Genomic DNA, 22,053 nt, shown 5'->3' on the forward strand with positions numbered 1-22,053 from the left:
AAAACCAAAGAAAAACAAAACTTGTATTATATAATGACAGTAAGCTTCCACGTTTGGATATAATATCCCTTTTCTTCCCGTCTAATGCTCATCATCAAGCAAACTAGTCTACCCTCCTAACAGGAAAAAGCCGATGGAAATTATACTTATTTAATCTTCAAATTACGCCACCATCCCACCATTGAAGTTACAAAACAAATATTTCATCTCTGGAACGAATTTGCAAATAATATAGCAAGCGTAGTTCAATAAATAATATTTCAGTTATTTTTAGTCTTACAAAGTGATATTACAATGAAAGCGACTAATAAAGATATACTTATCGTGCCTTTTCCTGTGATCTTCGTATGTTTAAATCGCGTGACTCACTCGATATAAATTAATATTCGTGGTACGTGCAAGCCTCCGAATCATGCACCTGCTTTTTACTTGAACTGTTCCGCATGCGCGTGTTTCATGCGGACCAGTGGAAACGCGCCCTTAATGCAATTACAGATAGTCGCGAGGAGGAGCGCTGCAGCTGATAAACGTTTCATTCACAGGGGCTTACCCAATTATGCCCGGTGAGAATAATTTGTTATTTTAGAGCCGGGTATTCGATCAAAATAGGTTAAAAAAACGTGATAACTGACAAAAACTATAACCATAATGATTTCTATTTAAAAGATCATTGCAGTTATCACGGACATTTTTTTTATCTATAGCACATGCGTATTTCGATTAATTTATTTTATACAAATAATTTATATGTACATAGCGATGCAATTAAAATTGTTAATACTGCTAAATTGTGTTTTTTATACCTGTTGTTAAAATGTTTTATTATACCGATCTCTATGCTCTGTTATAACTAGTTTTACCTCAGCAACCAATTTCTACATACAAAGCATCTGTTCCACCTATGGATGCCTCAATTATACGTTTTTATTTAACTACGATTTAAAAAAAAAAAGATTTTAAATAATCTACCAGGTTGTAGTTTGAAATATTTTCAATTTTTTGCGTTTCTTATTGTTAGTTAACTTCGTATCGCGTTAGTGAATCTTATTAGCTGTTTATAAATTTCCAAAGGCAAAAAGCCATTGCAAATGGATGAGATGAAAGGAAGTTCGAGTAATAATTGCCTTTCTAAAATCTGAAAATTCAACTATCGATGGAAACTTATACAAACTTGGAATTTATCTAAAACTAACATAAAACTCAAACTGACCGGATAATTTAAACTTTTCCATCACAACTTCATTTCATCCAACGGACCATGAGCGAAACACCGACCGTGTGTCGTCCATCAAACCTCACAATCCATTTCCCGCGACCACTTATAAGTTTCCGCAAAAACCGTTAAATACGACGAAGACCGAACCGCCAAGCGGTTACGCGAATTCCATATGCGGGCCTCACGGGTAACATGCTCATTTTTCATCGTCATGGTAAACGCAATGCTCGCTTGATTTACCCCCTCAGGCGCCACTGTTGAACGAAGCTCCAGTCTGCCTTGAACCCGGTGTTGTCCCCCGGCAAGGACCAATAATCCTCGACCTGGCTTTCATCCTCCTCGATCTTCAGCACGTCCTCCCTGCTAGGGCTGACGTTCACCACGATTTCGTGCGTGACCTTGACGTCCTCTTCCTCTACCAGACTCGCCGTGGACCGTTGCCTCTCGTTTTGTCCCTTTCCACCACACCTTTCGTCCTCTAGACCATCAGCAACTTGCTCTTCCTTCTTCGACTCCATTATTTTTAACTCGCCTTTGTTCGTTAATTGAGCTGGAGATTCTTTACCGTTGAATCTGTGATTTGGTCTCTGATTCGTATCACCGAAGTAGATCACAGTCTTATGAGCTATCTCCTTGTCACTCTTTTTAATGTTACAGCCGGTTACCGGTATCATCGTACCCTCCATTTCTTCTCTGTGATTAATTTCTTCCATCGCGGTACCATCTTTAGGGTCACCAGAATTGGGTATATTATTACCTATATTTAACCATTCTTTAGACGGTGATTTACTAGTAAAAGGCAGGGCGCGACGCAGGATGAAGTTGACGCCCTCGCGACGAGGTGGAGCCTCTAGGTTACCAGGCATCCTGTAGTTGGTCAGTTCACGACATATCACGCATTTGCAATCCTTCTTGTTGCATGATCTTCGTTCCGTCAATGGCATGTCATCCGATGCTTTCACGTAAATGCATTTCGTCGTCGAGTTCCTTGGTTTGGTTGTGTGATGGGGGAAAAATTAAGTCGGACAGATGTATCAAGGGAATGGTTTGTAACCGGAAACGGGGTATTCTAAGTATACAGTGGTCGAGTGGTCGGTATCTGAGAGGATGTCCGCTGACTGCCTGCTTTTTGTTGGTTATTCGGCGAATGATTCTGGTTATCAGGATGATGAAATGCTTTCCTCGATGCGGAGGGAGCGAGAATTTGCTGAGTAATTTGTTGGTAACAGACGCTGATTCATGGGAGATTCATGGGTTTCTTGGGTTCTTTGAGTACAGCGAGTGGGAGGAGATAATTTTTTGCAGACGTGAACTGGGAGAGTCGCTTTTGTGATGTTATATCATTGAAAAAGTTCACTGATCTTTTTAGACCCACGAATTTCGATCGATTTTATATTTTATTAATGAACGGTTTTGAATAAATGATTTTATATTAATGAACTTCACTGATTTTAACTTTATTATAGCGATGCACGTATGTACCTTGATTAAATAATTTGAATTGACTTACGATAATGCGATATTTCTTGGTACAAGTCAAAAGAGTACTCCAATAAATTTTGCAATCAACTACAGATTATTTTATAATGCAATTTAAGTCACCTCTGCTCACAGATATCACGGGCAACTTCAAATTACAAAATGCTCCATAATCCATTCAGAAAATCACAAACAAAAATCACAATTGCCGTTTAGTAATTGAGAACGCAATTGGGAAATTGCCACTAAATTGCATAATTACCGGAATATAAATTTGTCTAATCATCCACAATCTATTAATGAAGTAAATCGCGTTTAAGTAACAGCGAATCACTAAGAATTATTAGCGTGGTTTTGCGTGGTTTTTGACCTGTCCTCGTTCCGGCACGCGACTGAAAACACTATGGTCTGCGGCGACGGGATCAGCAGGTGAAACGCGTGCACTTCCTCCGCGGACCGCAATGTCGGCGAATAGAGCACGGCTCCCGTATCACTTTCCTTTCGTTGCTTCTTTACCCCCCGGGCACCACGTAACAGTATCACGAAAGCGGGAGCTTCGACGTTTATCGCGTGAGAACGTCTTCCTTTCTTTCTTTTTCCTTCTTTTTCTCTTTGCGTGTTCTTTACTTTTTTTCAGTAATGGGGAACAGGCATTGACAATAAATGTCACCTTTGCACGTTTCCGTGATATGATTTATGTTTCTGTATGAAGGGAGCGGTAATTCAAATTATGCGGAGAATTCTTGGTTGTCTTCCTTTTTAGGTTAAGGTTAGAAGATGTTTGATGGAACAGAACGGTGAAACGATGATTGTAAAAATTGTCTCAAATTTTAGTACTTTGTTTTTTAGGTTAAGATAGAATACAATGGTAGAAAAGGGTTGTAAGGTACTCGACTGATATTAAATAATGTTCAAACAATTCTGAAAGATATTCAGAATGCTTACGATAACCATAATGTTAAAACTCGTATAATTCTTGAAAATATCAACCGAATAATAATCAGAACTTAAATAATTGCTCAAACAATATTCAAATCCTTAACAGTTTACTAAAGTCTTCCATACAGAACGCGATTCGCAAGAGAGACTGGCGTTTATTTGCAGGTAAGCCCATTTCTGACCGGCAGAAATTTATCCAAGAATTCGTGAGAAATTGTACGAAATGCTCGCCAGAATGCCAAACATAGAATATAAGAGACCAATTACGCGCATTCGCGCTCCAGACTTTCACCGTTCTGCTCCGTGGAAAATTGATTCCAAATGAAATATCTCCAATTTCTAGCAACGTCCACCAACCTATTAGAGCTCATCCGCAGATTACTTTATAAAGATCATTTTATACTTTGTATGAACCTATTTCTCTACCTCGCTTGATTGTGAAGTTGTTGACTTATTATGCGATTTCATAAAATTGTTCAGTCATTTGGATTATGCATGTCTTGGAAATACTGTTTGAAAAAGTTAAAGATAAATAAAATTTAATGACTTACGCGCAGCTACAGATACTAACTGTAAGATGTTATGTTTTAGGAGAAAAATTCATGGTTGGTAAACTAGCTGATTCGATAAATTGATTGTTTTTAAGAAAATTCAATATTAACAGGATTTACTTTCAATTGCAGATTTAAATTTAAATCCAGTCTAGAATCAATCACGACTTGCAATCTAGAGGAATGTTGCGTATCACTCTAGTCATATTTATAGTAATTTGACAAATATACGTATATTAAAAATAAAATACTTTACTAAAAAAAAAAAAAAAAAAAATAACACGATATTTTATTTTAAATACGCAAAAATGTTATGAATAAAAAAGATCACTTTGCTTTTTAAACAGTCATATCTCGTGCCAGACCGTGCTTACTTGAAACATTTACGATATGACAATTAATCAAAACCCAAGAATATTATGATTCAACAGAAACGATAAGGGACAATTCCACACTAAATCACTTTACACTTTCATCGATCGCATCTTTTCACTTCACGCCTTCTCTTTCATTCACAAATCACAATAACCTTCACGACTGCACAATCAAACGACGATTACAACATCGAGCAACAATTCCATGTCGAACTCTTTTACACTTTCGAATGTTCAATCCGTCCTCTTAAGGCACAATATTATATATCGCAAGAAGCTATTAAAAGTGAGCAAAATGACAATTACGAAAGAATAAGAGCAACTGTAACTGTACAATTGAATAGATGTTACAATTGAAACTGTAACGGTGAGAATGACAACAGCGGACACGAATGCGTAAAGTTCTCTACAAAACGTCTCGCAATAGAACAAGATTAAACGCTGAGCGTTCCACTTTAATTCGCGATCGGCTATCACGCACGCGGCGCTAGTTTCTTGTCCCGCTCCGTGGCATGGTTAAGTGCTGGCTGCCACTTGTAAACTGTTATGCTCTTTTCACCGGACAGAGAGCGTAGGAAACGGGAGAGTGCAAACGAACAGTGTCTTTAGAAGCCCCACCATATAGTACGTGTTACATATGTATATACATGCATACTACTGTATACATATGCAGACGAAGCGTTTGAGTTTGCTACGTTTGTTTCGGGGGAGAATTTCCGCCGACCATCCTACTTCCTATGACCGTGTACTCGAATCGCCCTAACCACATCCCGTGACGATTCTTGTATACGTTACTTGTTTTCGATCCTTTCATCGCACTCGGCCGATCCCTTCTCTATGCAAAAACCGCGTTTATCGCGATTGAAGGGCGTAAACTGTTAACTGGTCATGTTAGGAAACATAGCAACGGAATGGCGCGTGAATGAAAGGAGATAGAAACGTTTCATGAACGGTTCTACTTTTGTAAATGTACCGTTGTATGAAAAATTATTCTTTTTTTTATCGAACTTATATATAAAGTTCGAAATTGTTTTCGCTCATACGTAGATAAATGGTGAAGAATTGAGACATAAGATCATGCTCGGAACCCCGGGATGACGGAGTTCAACGAATTCAAGTTAATTAAGACACGTCAGGGCAGAAAGCTTTGATGAAGCAGCTGCTCCAATTATAAGTTTTATGGCCCTTAAAACAATACGAGACAAACAATGCAACATCGTATAGAAGGAAACGTATAGATATAAATTAGAAAAATAAATGATGGAAAAAAAAATATAACAATTCCAAAATGAATTTAAACGATGCACATAATATAATTTATGCTTTGGAGGTCACGAAATGAAGAAGAAAATACATAATGGAAGAAAGCAACCGGATAATGTTAACAGTTTCCGGTACCTTAAACAATGTCAAGGAAGATTCTCAGGTGTTTTCCAAGTATAATTAGCGTAGACCAAAATTCTTTTAGATATACTTTTATCAGAGAATACTATGATTTTCAAATACCTTTCTTTTTTATTTATTCTAAAACCATTTTGTATTTGATTTTTAATCTCTAAAAATTGCCTATAAATTGCCTAAACAAAGTTACAAGAAATTTTTAGTGTTTTATATTTAAAAAAGAAATGATTGAGTAAGCACAGATCTATATATTTCTTAAACTAGGAAATTGCTCAAGAAATAATAAAGTGCAACTCAGTTGAAAAAAATAAGTAAAATGGAGAGTATAAAAATATTAATTTGTCGTTATTGAAAGAAACAATAACGCCCAGTATAGATAATAAAACGTTCTAATTGATCACGAATAGCGTTGTTCCCGTTGAAATACGCCCGTGATAAATTCGCGTGAAAGTCATAAGGTAATTTTACTCCCTAGACAAACCGGTCTTCGTTTTTTCCCCCCTTTATGAACTGCATTCTACGTGTACGCGAACATAGGCTGTGTACGCGGTATTATTATTAAACCTAAAGTTAATTCCGTGTTTGGAAAATGTACACGATATCACCTTTCAATTCGCGGTATATTAATTCAGACAATGATTTCTTTTTATCTAATAATGCATCGCGATTTATTACAAATAGATCCATTTGTTCGTTATATTGTTGGAAAATATATGTTTTAATCTCTTCCTTTAAACTGCCAATTTGAACAAAATTTTCTAATGAATCAGAAATGCAAAAAGGAACTTGACATGTACTTAATTTAATAATCAACTTAAATCTTCATTAACTGATTAAATAAGAATTCCAAGATAGGCATAGAAGAAGCAGGAAAGAGAAGAAGATCTCACAAAACCATCTTTTCAATTCATCTTCTCTTCTTCAACGTCACTGTTACATTCCAGAGGGAGAACTGTATGACTCTTCATTCATAAATTCACTTTCGTCGCAGTGAAACAACGCCATCTTTCTCCTCCATATCGCCTGAGCCGCTAATTAAAGGCCAATTAAATTTATCTGAATTATCGGTTCCCTGAATACCCCTTCAATGAACAAACGGCACGTTTCGGCCCATCACTTTATTCGTGGCTGATGCATCCTTTCCGAGAACGCACGCAAACAACGGCGGAAGTCTTTAATCTATAATATAACGTGCCCTCCACAAGAAAGGTTTTGTAAAGGAAGAGTTCAAGGCGTATATTGTCCGTGCTCATCTGGCGAAACTCCGGTGTCAAGGGCGACAACCATTCCAACCGGAGGATATTAAATTAATTACCGAACCGTGCCTTCCTCTAGCGGCACCATACGTTGTAGTTTATAATTGTAACAAAAATTGTCATTGCATCATGCTTACGCAACGTTTGTGTTAGAAATTATTCTAGTTACCTACTTTGTATAATAAATGGACCACTCTATAAAATTATAGTATACTATGTATTATAATGAGACAGGAATGAGTTTTGCAGTTTCGAGTTTCCAATGAAAATGAGAAAATTTCTACTGATCGAGAATAAATTGCCTTGAGTCAAATTGGAAAGATTTTTGTTTACAAATAATTTATTTCCTTTGACTATGAATTTTTATATAAATTTATATTTTCGTGGATGCAACAAAGGAACTAAAATCTAATACAAAGCCCACGTTCTTCTGAAACTTGACTCATTCATTCAGTAATTATGAATTAAGCCTGACTCATTCTTTCATTTAACCGAGGGCTAAGGTCATCTTCTTCCAATTAAACACTCTACAACGTATGGTGTTCTAAAACAGAAGTCAGAAACTTGAAACGTATAGTGCTGTATCAAAGAAAATTTTAATAGACATACATCCTGTAATAAATGCTTTTTTTAACTACAAATGATGATGAAAGTAAGATTCAGTACAGAATTAATCTACTGTTACTACATATAAATGCACTAGATAGGTATCTTATGTGACCAACTCATGCAAGTAATTCATGAAACTAGTTATTTCGCTGAAGAGATTGATTGGTGTAGTTTATTACAACTTTTGATTAATAATACCAACAACTTTTAGGAAATTAGGTAGTTCATGTATTTTATCCATGATAGTAGTCCATCGTGTTTTTATTTTTCATTGTTAGGTAACTTTTAGCCACACTGTAGTGAAAATGAAAGTCAGTTCGCCGTTATTCATAATATATTGCGTTTGCTACTGTATTCGTATTCCTTAATGATAACCAACCAAATATTATATCGATGTTATTTTATTTCATAAAAATCATCACTTATTCGATCAACTGAAAATCTTATAAAACCTTCACAAACCACTCGAAGCACCGCTAAAATGAACTCTTAACACAGATCTCAGGGGCCAATGAACAAGTGTGTAAAATTACATTTCAATCATACCGGTTCTGGACAAATAAAAACCCTCCATCAACCTCATAGTTGCCTACTGAATGTTTCATTTCGTGTTTGAGCAGAATGAGCAGAAGCCACAGGAAATAGATTTTGTCATTTTCCAAGTTAGTCGAAACAGTTTTACCGAAATACGATTTTATATAAAGCACGTGAACATTAAATGTTTGATATTTTTTATTGAATGCCGAAAAATGTAGAAATGATTTTTCAATGATACGGTTATTATTGTGCATTATTTATTCCATGCTATTTGTGAATATATGTGCTTAATTGTAACACGGTATGGGCAATAAAATGGTATTCCTCGAGTTCCGGAATGTATTCTGGAATGGCGGGAATTTTGCTCGAGATTAACTGAAACTGATGTATGTATGTATATATCTACGCATTTAACTTTTTAAAGTTGGTACAGAAGTACTGTTAATTTTCTTTTTCGTATTACGGAATGGTATAAAAGGAAGGAAGAAATTACACCCTCGTGGAATGACCAGTTAAGTTATGTTTGTAATATTAAAAGGTATCGTCTAAGAAAAGATTCTCCATCTAGATACGACTATAACTTTAGCAAATTTTTCTCATGGTCAATTAAATAACGAGATGAACAATGAATGTTATATTGTTTAGTAATAATAGTATGTTTTTAAAGATAACACTTACCAGTGAGATTATGTGAAGAAAGTGAATGAAGCAGGAAGACCACGGAAGATACACGCTTGACCTACCGAGCTGAGATGAGTAACTAAGATGTTACCGATCCCGAAAGAAAGGAAAAAGGTTCAGAAGAGAAGCAAAGTAACCTATAGATGTCTTGTATTTTGTCATTTATTTTTCATATTAGCGGAACACACGATCAGAATCGGTTGGCGTAAATTTAAGTTGCTGCAAATAGAATGCTACAAGTCGAACTTGTTTGAAGCCGGAATCCTAGCTGTTCGAAGTGAAGTGACACAGATCCGAGCGGATCAACGCTGTTCAAAACGGAAGGACACGTGTTCGAGGGGATTGAAAAAAAGTGCTATACACTTCAGTCTCAAGTGGAGAATAGATATGCGGATACGACCGAATCAGAGCGGAAATTTCAATATATACAAACATTGAATTAGCCGTAGCGCCTGATGTGATAAGCAAAATATGCTTGATTTCTAGATCATCTTTGCTCTACTTCTGTTTACTCAAATCACAGGAATGTGAAGTTGCCTCCTTATTGCAGCAGCCTCTTTAGATACACATTGTACTTTACTAACAGAAATATTAACCTAAAGCTTAAACTGAAATGGTATGAGATTAATAAGCGATTAACATAAGGCGATAACAATTGACGATGGAACGAAATATAATAAATGATAATCAAACCTTGGTGAAACGACATCTCATACGCAAGAAACCTAACCTTCACGCGGCCGAGTTTAACACACTTAATCGATTCCCTGACAAGTTCTTATTCTAATAAGAATAACAATACACTTTCCACTTTTATTCGATTCACTGAGAAACAAAGATAGACATTTCTCTCCTCCCCTTCCCCTCTCTTTCTCTCATTGGCTCTCACTTTTCATCTTTCACCTTCCTTTCGTTCATCATCTAATCAAGAGATCACGTCGTTCAATCGGCGGATAGCTTTTCGCCGCTTTCGTGAAAGAACTATTCCTGTATACCTAACCTAAACTATCCTCGCCCCCATTCTTCCGTTCTAACGTTGGACGACGAAATAGAAATTTTCTGAAGAATTTCGCGCGATCGTGTGAAAGGAGAGTTGCGGACTTGTTTAATTAGTTATCTGAAAGTAGAGGAAAACGTGCCGAGAGGGGAAACATTATCTGGGAACCGGGTGATCGCGATAATAACGCGCGTGAGAGGATGTGCACCGATGCTTAGTCAGATCTGGTCGAGATATTTAGGTTAACGGCCTCTCTCCTTTCCCTTCCTTCCTCTTCCCTTACAGCGTGGCTGATCGTAACCATCCGTCGACAAAACTGGGTTGATTTTGTCTTATTAAATTGGAACACATTAAATTTTCTTTTTCAAAGTTTTAAATTAGTATGTGGATATCGAACCTTAAACTTTGTTTGATATTCAATTGTTAGAAATCGTGATAAGGAAGAAACCTGCTATAACGCTATTAGATAACTATGTCTGTACATACATCTTTCGTCAGTCTTGTCTATGTTTCTACTACTGTTCGTCTCTGCTATTATTTATTTCTACTACTTTTATGTGCTACTTATATCTTTCATTATGGGTTTATGTTAACATTTTTCATCTATGTAATTTTGAATAGATGCTATATCCCAATTTAAACCATATTTTATATATATACATATAAAAAATAGAACATGATTCTAATAATATCTTAAAATTATGATGTTCAACCAGACAGCCTAAAAACGTAATGTAATTCTCATATATTCCAGCAACCAGTATATCCCACATTCTCAATTTCCCACATTCAAACTAATTGAACTTTCACAAGTAACAAATAAAAACTAAAAAGTATAAGAAAACGGAAAAGAAGAAAGAAATTGAGAAAAGGTTAAAGAATAGCAAAAACCATTCCAATTGAACAATTCTCCTATTGTTATCCTTTTTAATGGCTGCTTTACTGTAATATTAGGGAAAACATTCGACGTATACATACAAGGCGTATCACGATCGTGATACAGTTTAATGCTACGATGTAATTGTGTTATATAATATAATGTAACTTAAGAAACTCAGAAGTCAGATAAATACGTGTTTGTAAATACGTGCAATATTACTGGTTCTTACTTTTTAAGGTTAAAATCTTTTCTTAATAATGTAATATTTCTATCAAACAAACTATTACAATATACTAATGTATTAAAACTCGAAAAGCAATTTATATCAAAATATAACGAATAAAGTATAATAAATCTCAAATTAAAATATACGAATTTACAACACCTTTTCTATTACTTATCTATCTTTCACGTGGGTCTTATATATTGTATTACATCCTGTACGTGGACAGTAGTGTATTTTAATGGAACGGGACCCAGAGGAGACTCACGTCACCGTAAATCGGTCAGGCAACGAGCTACACGAACGGGCTTTCTCTTCGATAACCCTCGATAACCCTGACTCGACACGCGGGATATTTTGCGCTTGCGCATCTTCGTCGTCTGCTCGCGTGCGCGTGCACTTCATGTCTCGCGATTCATTGATACTCCACCAACGATTTGTCCCCACGACTATTTTATGGGAAATCGTTCTTAATTGCACGTCAATGCTTCCACGAGTTGATTTAAGGTATTCGATGTTTAAGAATAGTTTGCGGAGTTTACGGTACATGATAAAATATGGCAATTTAAGCAAACAGGATGTAATTTAATTGGTTAGAGTGGACAAAATGTGATGTTTTAGGTGAGTGGTTTTTTTATGGAACTGAACTATTATAAAAGTTTAGATTTTGAAATCAGTCGAAACGGACTCACAAAAAGATCTGCCTGATAAATATCGTTTAGCATTTACAAGTTAATACATTATTCATCTGTGTGGTCACTTTCCATTCGAAGATACAAATCTAAGTAAATCCTAACTTATTCATTTAGATACAGATAGGATTATTTTCTCCCCATTGAGTTTCTAATATATGTATATAAATTTTAAAGAACTGCAAACGATAATACTCCAAAGTGTATAAGATTACCTCACCGCTATACCTTTACTACCTTATATTTTTTATATTTTTCATTATTTTAAAATAATTAAAACGACTTGCTTACTCAAGACGAATTCCTTCGAAAACTTATTCGATTGAAAATGACATCATAACCTCAACTGATATAGTATAGTTTCAACATATGATTTGACTATTACCCCATATATTTTAACGTTGACCGCAATAGTCATCGTCTGTGACCAGCTCCAATCTTTCAGTGACGCTCTAGTAGTCATTGGTAATCAGCACCATAGGTATTATTTAAAACAATTTTTAAAACACTTGAAATAAACATCTATCACCTTCTTTTGAGGCTGCACTCGATATATATACACAGACTCCATCGAAACAGAATGATATTCCTAACCTAAAAGATGTAAGTTCAAAGAACAGTTCCTTTTGCCGCGAGTACCAGGTACAATGCAAACTCGGCTTAACTCTCGAGACAGAGGCATCGAGCCATCGATCAACCACGTCAGAAATAAATTTCGATTTTTCACGGAGTTAGAAAGGGTAAGGGTGCGGAAGGGGAGGAGCAGACGAGGGCTACTCGTTTACCGTGCGTTTCATGGGGCTTCCCGTTGATTTAATAAATAATACCGCGTGCTTTCGAAGAAGCTTAGAGGATACGCGTCACTTCGTCTCCTTATCCCCGACGATGATCATTCTCATACCATAGAGATTGCATTTGCGCATTCCACGATGCTCGTACGTATATACGATTACAGCGAAAGATGACTGGCGTATTTTTTGCGGTCGTTGACTCGTTCGAAATACAACGTGTCCGTCATTTAAGCTTCTTTTAAACTACCTTGCGCACTCACACGCGCAGACGCGTCCCTTTATACCATCTTACGCGTCCGCAAAGTACAATGTCTTTGTTGTATGCCACATATATAGTTACAGCTATGGTAGTCTATGCTACTACGCGCTAAATTAATCTTTCATAATTGAATACATAGTATAAATTGTATAGTATGAATATTGTGTAGGGATATAAAATTGTCGCGAGATTGAGTGGTTAGAAGTTTTGTATGGTCGAGTAATTTAGGGATGCATAATGTTTGTAAATCTCATAGTAATTGAAATCTTGGCTACAGTGATTAAAGAAGTTTCGAACACTGTCAAACATAACTACACGCTTCGAATTTATAGAAAATCGTGGCTAGAAACTGGGAGATCTTTTTTCAAATGTAGTCTAATCTCAAAACAGGTCAGTGACCGTTTTCACATTGAAAGCTATTTTTAACCGGATATCGGGGCAAAATCGAGAGCAATACGATACGCAATCGATAATTTTAATGTTACGCATCGATGGGCAATTATTATCGATTATAATTCGGTGTCATACATATTGATAAGGCCGCAATGGGCCGTCTTTTACATACGAATCACCGAGCGTGCACACGACACGCTAACGCGCTGGAATACCAATGAACCATGCATACACAGAATCTCAAAGCAATACACCCGACCTAGAAATTTTAACCTTCATGTCACGAAACGATTCTGCCTTTTAAAAATCACGCAAATTTTTTCATCTGTTTCGTTTTTCCCTTCCTTAATAACTGATTAAGTAACAAAGTAATTTATTAGGTAAAAATTAGATTAACATTTTTATACGAGCAAAGTGATGAGATATTTGCATGTATAAATAAATAAAAATTTTCTAAATACAGTTTTAATTTTTATAATATTCACGGCAAATTGAAAATACTTTCTATGATATACAAGACATAATGTACAAGAAATAAAGAATAATTCTGATAATTGTAACTCAAATTTGAGATATGAAAAATCCACAGAATAATTTTGACAATTAGTACATAGAGAACACTATGTGAGTCTTAAATAAAATCCACATGGTTTATTTACATTTGACGTTAGTTACCGCGTACGAGCTCCGTTACGTGTATACACCGGGTGAACGAACTTTGAGAATTTGTGGGCCTATTACGTGAACCCTTAAATTTCAGTGCCTATTTGTATGCCGAACAGATTTTTCAAGGGCCGAAGCCGTGGTGCGCGGCGTGGTGTCGATGGAACTAAATGATGGGGAAAGGGGAGGTGTGTCTTACGAATATATGCTCGTTCGACATCGTTAATCGAATCGGTCGTAATTACGTACATCGTAAATTTTAATGATCCTTAATCGGATCGGCAAGTGGACTGGCTTCTTTTAACGGTGATGTTTTGAGATCCCGCTAAACATCGGTCCAAAAGAAAAAAAATAACATTCTGCAGAGAACAAAGGCCCTTGAACTCGGTCCTTTCGTAAATATTGAAGAAAATCATTCGGTGGATTTCCGAGAATAAACCTCTTTAAATAGTGGAACTTAAAGAATCAAAATCATTATCGTACTCACACTTGGATATTGAACATTTTGTTTTGGTACATTTTAATACTTTTTAAGTAAATTTTGACCGATGGTACAAATAGAGCACCATATATATATGTGTATATTGACGTAGAGGTCAATAGAAATTTTATAATCTACATTACATCAATTTACAATATTTTCATGTTTCAAGTTGTTTTATCATCAATCCCATCTGAAATTTCCGGTATTAAATGTCGTCTTCTTTGACGAACGTTTTACGTTTCTCCAAGATCGTGAGGTTCAGATGCCGTATCGATATTGGCTCACCACTATGTTCTTAAGAAGCCCGTGCTCATGTTACAGATCATCGATAGCCAGTTATACATTGTCAACTAAATGACCGATTAAAAGAAAGTGGCAAGTGATTCTTATAACTTTCAAACGATGGCCAATATCTCTATCAACGTTATGAACGTTATCATCATCAACAAAATCACCGACTGTGCACAATCATAAATTGCTCGATTTACATAAAATCCACGATCTGTGAGAACAAGATACGACATTTTATCAAGCTAATAAAGTAACAAGTAAGTCAAGTAATGAAAGTCTACGAGTGATTTAGTAGCTACTTTGATTCAAGAAAGAATGAAAATCACTGCATTTAGATAACAATTTCATTTAATAGCTTTTATCCAATACTGCTACATAAAAAATGGATAATACATGGAAATTATCCAATTTACCTTGTCAATGCTCAATTTTGAATATTAATTTGTATATGAGATATATTTATGAGAGCTGTATAAAAAAAGGAACGATAGTTATTGTAGCATAGAACAATATCTAGTTTGGTGCTGTAGGAAGAGGAGGTCAACGTTCCAAGATTCCCGGGCGGTTTTAATCGATCCTTATCGGGGCTAGCGGATCACCGTGAACGCGACCATTAATCAGATCTTCGTTAAGATCGATATCGATTACAGAGGATCGCTGGTGGATCGGCGACTGGGTTCATGGAAAATAAAAGAAGACTCACCGGCGTGGCTTGGGTCGCAGTATCTCGTGACCGGAATCGGATATGCAGATACTCAGGCTCAATGGTCCCCCATAGTGTTCTGGAGGCGCACCGGTTTGGACGGTCTGCTGCTGGGGACTGGATATACCGCCAGAACCGGAAGTACCGGTCAAAAACAGCGGTTGCTGCCCGCAACCATCCATCGTGGCTCGTTCGACGTTCATTGTGCCTCCCGTTGCGGATTGCACTGGAAGACCTACAAATTTTCAAATAAAAATATTTTACGTTCTTGTTAAAAAAACATCTTAGTACATTTCACTTTTCTTGAAAAATTCTTCTAGAAGAATTTAGGTTGGTAGAAATATGGAAGTTACTGGATATTCTATTATTGTATAAGGTACTGATATTATTTATTTTTTTTAAATCATAATACGGATACAGAATGCAATTTTATCGTTATTAATTTAAATTTAATTATTTTTTTTTCTTACGTGCCAACAGAATCATAAAATAGCAAAAATATTATAAATCTTTAATAAATTTTATAAATTAATAGATTATTATACTATACTTTCGCTGAGTATACTTTTCAATGCAATTGCATGAGGTAATGAAACATAATAACATAATAGTAACTCTTCTCTTATCAAAAACGCGAGCAAAGCTAGCTTGTGAACGCGTATAGAAATTCGCCGCGAGAAATCTGCTCCCGATCGGGAAAATCTTCGGTAGAAAGTAATTATGCGAAACTTTCTTCTCGGTCTCGAAGGTCATTAACGAGCGTCTGGATGATTCTGAGAATAATTAGCAGCGCGATAGCATCGCTAACGGGAGGAAACAATTATTTCTCTGTTCATACGCGCGGTGTCTGTTGTCGCGCTGCGAACGTGCCGCTAATTACCGTTGGAAACACGCCGAATATGTTAATAGGAAGAGCGTATCGTTCATTTCGCGCGAGGTTCCAATGCCTTTCGGGAAAATTTGCTGCAACTTTCTCCATTGAAAATATGTCCGCTTATAGAGTGATCTGGAAAAGGATTAAATGAATTAGAGGATATTCAGGATGTTTCTCAAATGAGGGGAAAACTTTTAGGAATGTAGTTATTACAGCGCTGGAAGATTATGTAGCTTGCAGATCTTTTATTTTGAGATTATTTGGATATTTTGTATTAATGATTACTCTATCTACAATAAATTATGTTATTTGTGAATAAAAAATCAGATTGCACGTAATAAAGAGGAATTGATGAAAAAATAATTTTTCTTAAAAACATGTACATATTCTTTGACCAGCATGTAATATTGCAAAACTGGCAATCCTTGTACGGGCTAATAACCGTTCTATAAACTCCGTTTGAGGTCAATCGCTTGCTAACCGTTCACTACGCAATACGCAACTCATTAACGATAACAAAAAAAGTGAAATAATGGATTTGGTGAATTGTAGCAACAATGGTGGACAGACCGGTCTGCCGCTTTTAACATACACGAATTAATAAACACGTTCTACATGTACAAATACTGCGGTTTTAGCAAGTGTCTACGTTGTTTTTGTTAAAACTGGCCGCAATTATGTTATGAAGTCTGGAGCATATAGACGTAGTCTTTCTACTAATTTCTCAAGTAAAGATTGAAATTCACTATACGATTATACGTATAATTATATAATTATAGTTATAAATAAATAATTACATTCTTTAATTTTTAAAGAATTAATATTTATAGAATATAAATAGAGAATTATTTTTTAGTATGAATTCTAGTATTATAAGCTTCATGAGGATTGAAACAACTTTGAAACTGGAGATTTAATTAGTATCTAAAGAGGAAGAAGATTCTATGAGTTAGGATAGTATAAGTTACAGACAAGAGGGGAAAAGAGATTTATGATTTACGAATTAGAAAGTTGAATACCCTGAAAACTACTTCCCCTAGACTCTAGACTACAACCTCTGAATGTACCTTTATAAAGAATCGTTCATTTTATACACATAGGTACATAATATGTTTTGAGTTAACATGAATTTTATACTGTTAAATATTCTTTAATATATCGCAATACATTTAAATAATTGGAATCTCATTTATACATTTTCCTTAGATGACTATAAATATATAATACGTTCTTCCATTTATATCATTTACTTTGCAATTGGTTTGTGATACCAGATATCCAACGTCAATAAAAAAAAGGACAGCAGATATCAGATATAATAAGAGAAAGGAAGAAACAAAGAACGTTTTGGAAAAATAGAGACAAATTAAACAAAGAGAATGAGTATCATACGCAAAACAGGTTAAACTACTTACATACGAGATTTAACCTCAGTTACTGGTATTAGTACCACCAAAAACTTCATTGAAAAGAATCTCCGACCTTCAGCGTATGTTTTTCATTTCAAATATTAATAACAAACATACCAATGCGGCCAAAATGATGAATGATATTTAGAATAGAGGTTAGAATCTATACCTATATAAAATACATACATATGGAAAAGCGAACGTCCAAGTTTTGTACACGCGAGAGCAACATTCCTATGGACGAACGCTAATAGTTGCGAACGATCGCAGTCACGAATGAACGATCACGAAAAAAAAATGTTGTAACACGTGCGCCTTTAATTTTCCTATTTCGTGGCGAACCGTTGCCTCCCTTAACCCCGATGTTAGCGCGATCTGTTCCGGGAGGCGGTCCAGTTGATAACTGGTTTTCAATAAGTCACTCGTAAACGTGCTCGGACCCCGATATCACATAGATGACAGACTTTCTGCGGTAATTATTGACTTGGACGTTCACGTACACATGTATCTACGTTCTATTGAAAGATGATAGTTATTATATCTAGCAACGGAATCTGAATAAGATGTGCTCACTTAGATGTTAAAGTTTATAATGTCCTAATAACGATTTACCGTAGTTCTAAATTATCTTAAGAATTTGCTTGATATTTGAAGTTTTACAGATCTTAACGAACTATGATTTATCATTATATAAGATATAATATAGAAGGTATAAAATGGATTCTGTAAATCTTCTATAATGATGTAAATTGGTTTTCTTGTACGATAGAAAAGAATTTACAAATGACTTTGTTATTGGTTACAACAGAAAAATCTGTATATATCTAAAATGAATTACTTTGTGCATGCACTAATGATCTAACCTAGATGATGAAAGAAAAAGCATTCTATTGCAGATGTATAAATAGAAGTTATGACCTGCATGAAACAGGTGGTTTTTGGAAGTTATACAAACTCAATGAAAAATGACCAATTAGAAACAAAAAGATTTAAAAAAATTGATGTAACAATTTTCTAGAACACTTTCCTGAAAAGCAAGTTTTCTAGTGAAAATATCCCTTTAAGTCAAACACTTCCGCAGAAAGATAGTGAGGCATAAGAAGCTGATGGACGTACAAAGTACATGAACGGATCGATGCACAAGAGTAAACAGCGATGGGTGCGGTTCGATGGTGTCCCGTTGCATAAGTGGATGGCTATAGGTTGGCAGTGTAGTTGGATTAACCCCTTGAAGAACTGCAATTTTCCCCGCATGACCGATCCCATAACTCAATGAATAGAGCCATATGGGGCAACTCACGGATCGATATCTTGTTTAACCAACCGCACGAATTACATTTCGTTTCATCGTGTAGGCGTAAGGTGGACTGAAGAACGCAGTTTTCAGCTCGTTAAATCGGTCAATAATATCGACGATAAATAATGCTTCACAGCTACGTGTTATTAACAGATTTATAATTGTATAGATGGAATTGTTAGAATTCCCGAAATAGTTGTAATTCATAGTCTAAAAAGCTTAGGATATTCTGAGATTAGTACAAGAAATATATATTAGTCAAGTGAAACTCAGCTGTTTAAATCGAACAATAAATAGTTTCTGTTTGATTGTACATTAGGTGGAATATTCACTAACTTCTCCCTCATTATCTTCTAATTACATTAAAATATCTATAAAAGTGAGGACTTTCATTGCTATTTATTTATACTGCCTATATATATCGCCATTTTATTTCAATTAATTCTCTTATTTTGATAGAATGAAATTCTATCAACTAACGAAGTCGAGAAACTTCAAGCGAGATACCTAAGTAACAATTTAGTCCCTATTTAAAATCTTGTACATACTTTCATAGCTGCAGCATAGCTCAAACCATATCCCACTTTACTAGTTCTAATAAAACTAAAGGGATTTGACAACTGTAAACAAACTCTCATAAATCCGTTACAATATTGTAATATTCCAATTGCTATACAATACTCCAAATTTCCCGCCAAGCTTAGTATAACCTACGAGTAACAAGAAAAAAGGAAACATAGAATATTCTATACTATAAAATTAATAAAGAAGGAAAGAAAAAGGGACAAAGAAGAAAATAGATGTAAAAAGAAAAATAACGAAAAGAAGCATCAATTCATGTTACAAATATGAAGCACAAATGGTACAGCGTAAACCTAAAACTTTTTGGAAGTTTCCGCAAACGAGACTCGACGAGAGCGTGGTCTCGTGTTGCTCGCTTTGACGGCCCCTTGTATGCAATTACTCTGGCTGGCTCCCAAAGTGCTTCCTTAAGCGTGCATATCAGGAACAGAGCGTCTCGCGTCCGCCCTCCCCCCGCCATTCCCTTCATACCCCTTTTCCACGCGAAGTGAAAGCACGCGCGCAATGTTGGCTGCCCTTTCGCAGAATTTTCATCCACGTGATGTTCGCGGAATGTCGACATTCTTTAAGATCCTTCCACCGTTTTTACCAGAGGAAGTAACTGTGTTCCGATCCTCGTTCTTCCACCAGATCTAAAAACGTCCTATCGTCATGACGTCTGCTGGTTTTGTGTCACGCTACTTATCGTAAGTTCTTGTTGGTATAGTAATAATAAACGCGTTTTAATCTATTATTTTACACGCGAAAAAGGAGCAAAGTGCATTTTAATAGATTCAGTACAAATTTGCTAGTGATTATGAAATTGGCCCGTCAATAATCAAATGATTGAACTTGAATTGAATTCCTTGTCATTTAATCTGAACAAACTAAATAAAGAAATTGTATTCCGAAATATTCCAGGTCTACTTAATAATATTTTTTAATACTATTGATATATTTGCAGAAAGCTGTACAGTATGTAATTTTGTATGATGCGTAATGTTGTATTACAATAATTCTAAAATGTAGATCGCTTGGAACAGAGCTGTATAGTTCTTCGTGACCCACTTACTCGAAAGCTTTGGTCTTGTACTATTTCTCTTACTCTTTTATGATACATAACCGACGTTTTCCTTTCCTTTTTTATTTATACAATTCGTTATGACTCGGTTTCTCCTCGTATTCGGGTTCTGCTATATTTTTAGCATATTTCTCATTATCAGTCTTTCCATAGTTGAAATTTAACCTCACTTTATTATCATGCGTAAAACACACCGAATGATGATTTGGAAGTAAAATTTCGAAATCTTTATAGTTTTTATATTATACACATAATGTAAAGAAGTAAATCCTACGTATTTATGTGATTTGATTATGTTTGAAACAATCTGAAACTAACACGTCATAAAAAGATAACGGTGTATCACATCCTTTTCGTTCAACATAAATACCATCTGTCAATATTAACAGATTCTTTTGGCTTCCATAATCGTCAACTAATTGTTGAGAATTAAAGTTCCTCATATCTGAACGAGTTATCTAAACTATAATGTTAAGAAGAACATTTCTATATGCTGTATGAGCCAACTTTTTAATTGTTTTATCGAGTATGTCTATGAGACAACGTATACAATAGTTTACAAAAGTTCGTTCGCACATGGAGTGATTTGTTACGCTTGCGAGTGGTGACAGTGGAAATACTATGACAGTCATGGAGTGCTCGTGATTTACCTGCGGAGCAATCGAAAATTCGTGTTCCAGGGAGGAGCACGTGGGCGTAAACAAAAGTATGATTCTGCCTCGGGCACAGAATGTGCTGGACGCGGCGCTGGGTCCTGTACACCGGCTACGCCGTGCGGCATTGAGTGTATATGTATGTATGTATGTATATACGGCGTGGCATGGCGTACGGCCGTCCGCCCCGCGGCCACCGCATTCCAACGGCTGCCCAAACCAAAACCTATATCGTGTATACCCATCTCGCTCCTCTCTTCTCTTTTCACCCGTGTACTCGCTCTTTTTCCTTGCTGTCCTACTCTTTACCCACTCCACTCTGGTCACTCTGTCCACCCCCACCACCGTGCCTCTTATTCGAACCCTTACCGCGATCCTCTTCGCAGGAGAAACGCGGCTTTACATTGTCTCCCTCTCTGGCTCCCTCTCCCTTCCTTCCACCTCTCTCTATCTGTCTCCGTTCCTCCCTACAATATCACAACGACACTTGCCATGATCTCGCAACGAATTTCTCGATCAATTCGGTCCATCGTGTGCCGTCTAGCGATGGAGAAATATCGACTGTCATAAGTAGACTGTTCATCTTTAACCATTTATGAAAAATTTTGAAATAAAAACATCTTCAGTACTTTATTTTTTATTTAAAATAACAAAGAGATTTTAAGTGGGTAAAATTGATGTGACACCCTGTACATTAAAATATTCCCATATCAGGAAATTGAAGAAAAAAACACTTTTCGATGGCGAATTGATATATAG

General features: G+C 35.9%; 1 protein-coding gene across 5 annotated transcripts in view; it reads right to left on the reverse strand.

Annotated features, from left to right (window-relative positions):
• LOC117231216 (ankyrin repeat and BTB/POZ domain-containing protein BTBD11) overlaps positions 1-22,053 on the reverse strand; it is a 32,973-nt gene that overhangs the window by 8,427 nt on the left and 2,493 nt on the right. For 2 of the 5 annotated variants that reach the window (XM_033489806.1, XM_033489644.1), the window contains exon 2: positions 15,420-15,654. In XM_033489806.1, the coding sequence (XP_033345697.1) occupies positions 15,420-15,622 (203 nt within the window). In that variant the 5' untranslated portion in view covers positions 15,623-15,654. Of the gene's footprint in view, positions 1-1,456; positions 2,464-15,419; positions 15,655-16,299; positions 16,426-22,053 lie in introns of those variants that run through there. The other 3 variants (XM_033489553.1, XM_033489468.1, XM_033489723.1) reach the window with 2 other exon arrangements.

This window comes from Bombus vosnesenskii, unplaced genomic scaffold, assembly GCF_011952255.1.
Source record: "Bombus vosnesenskii isolate JDL3184/JDL3185 unplaced genomic scaffold, Bvos_JDL3184-5_v1.1 scf7180000013262, whole genome shotgun sequence".
Lineage (NCBI taxonomy): Eukaryota > Metazoa > Arthropoda > Insecta > Hymenoptera > Apidae > Bombus > Bombus vosnesenskii.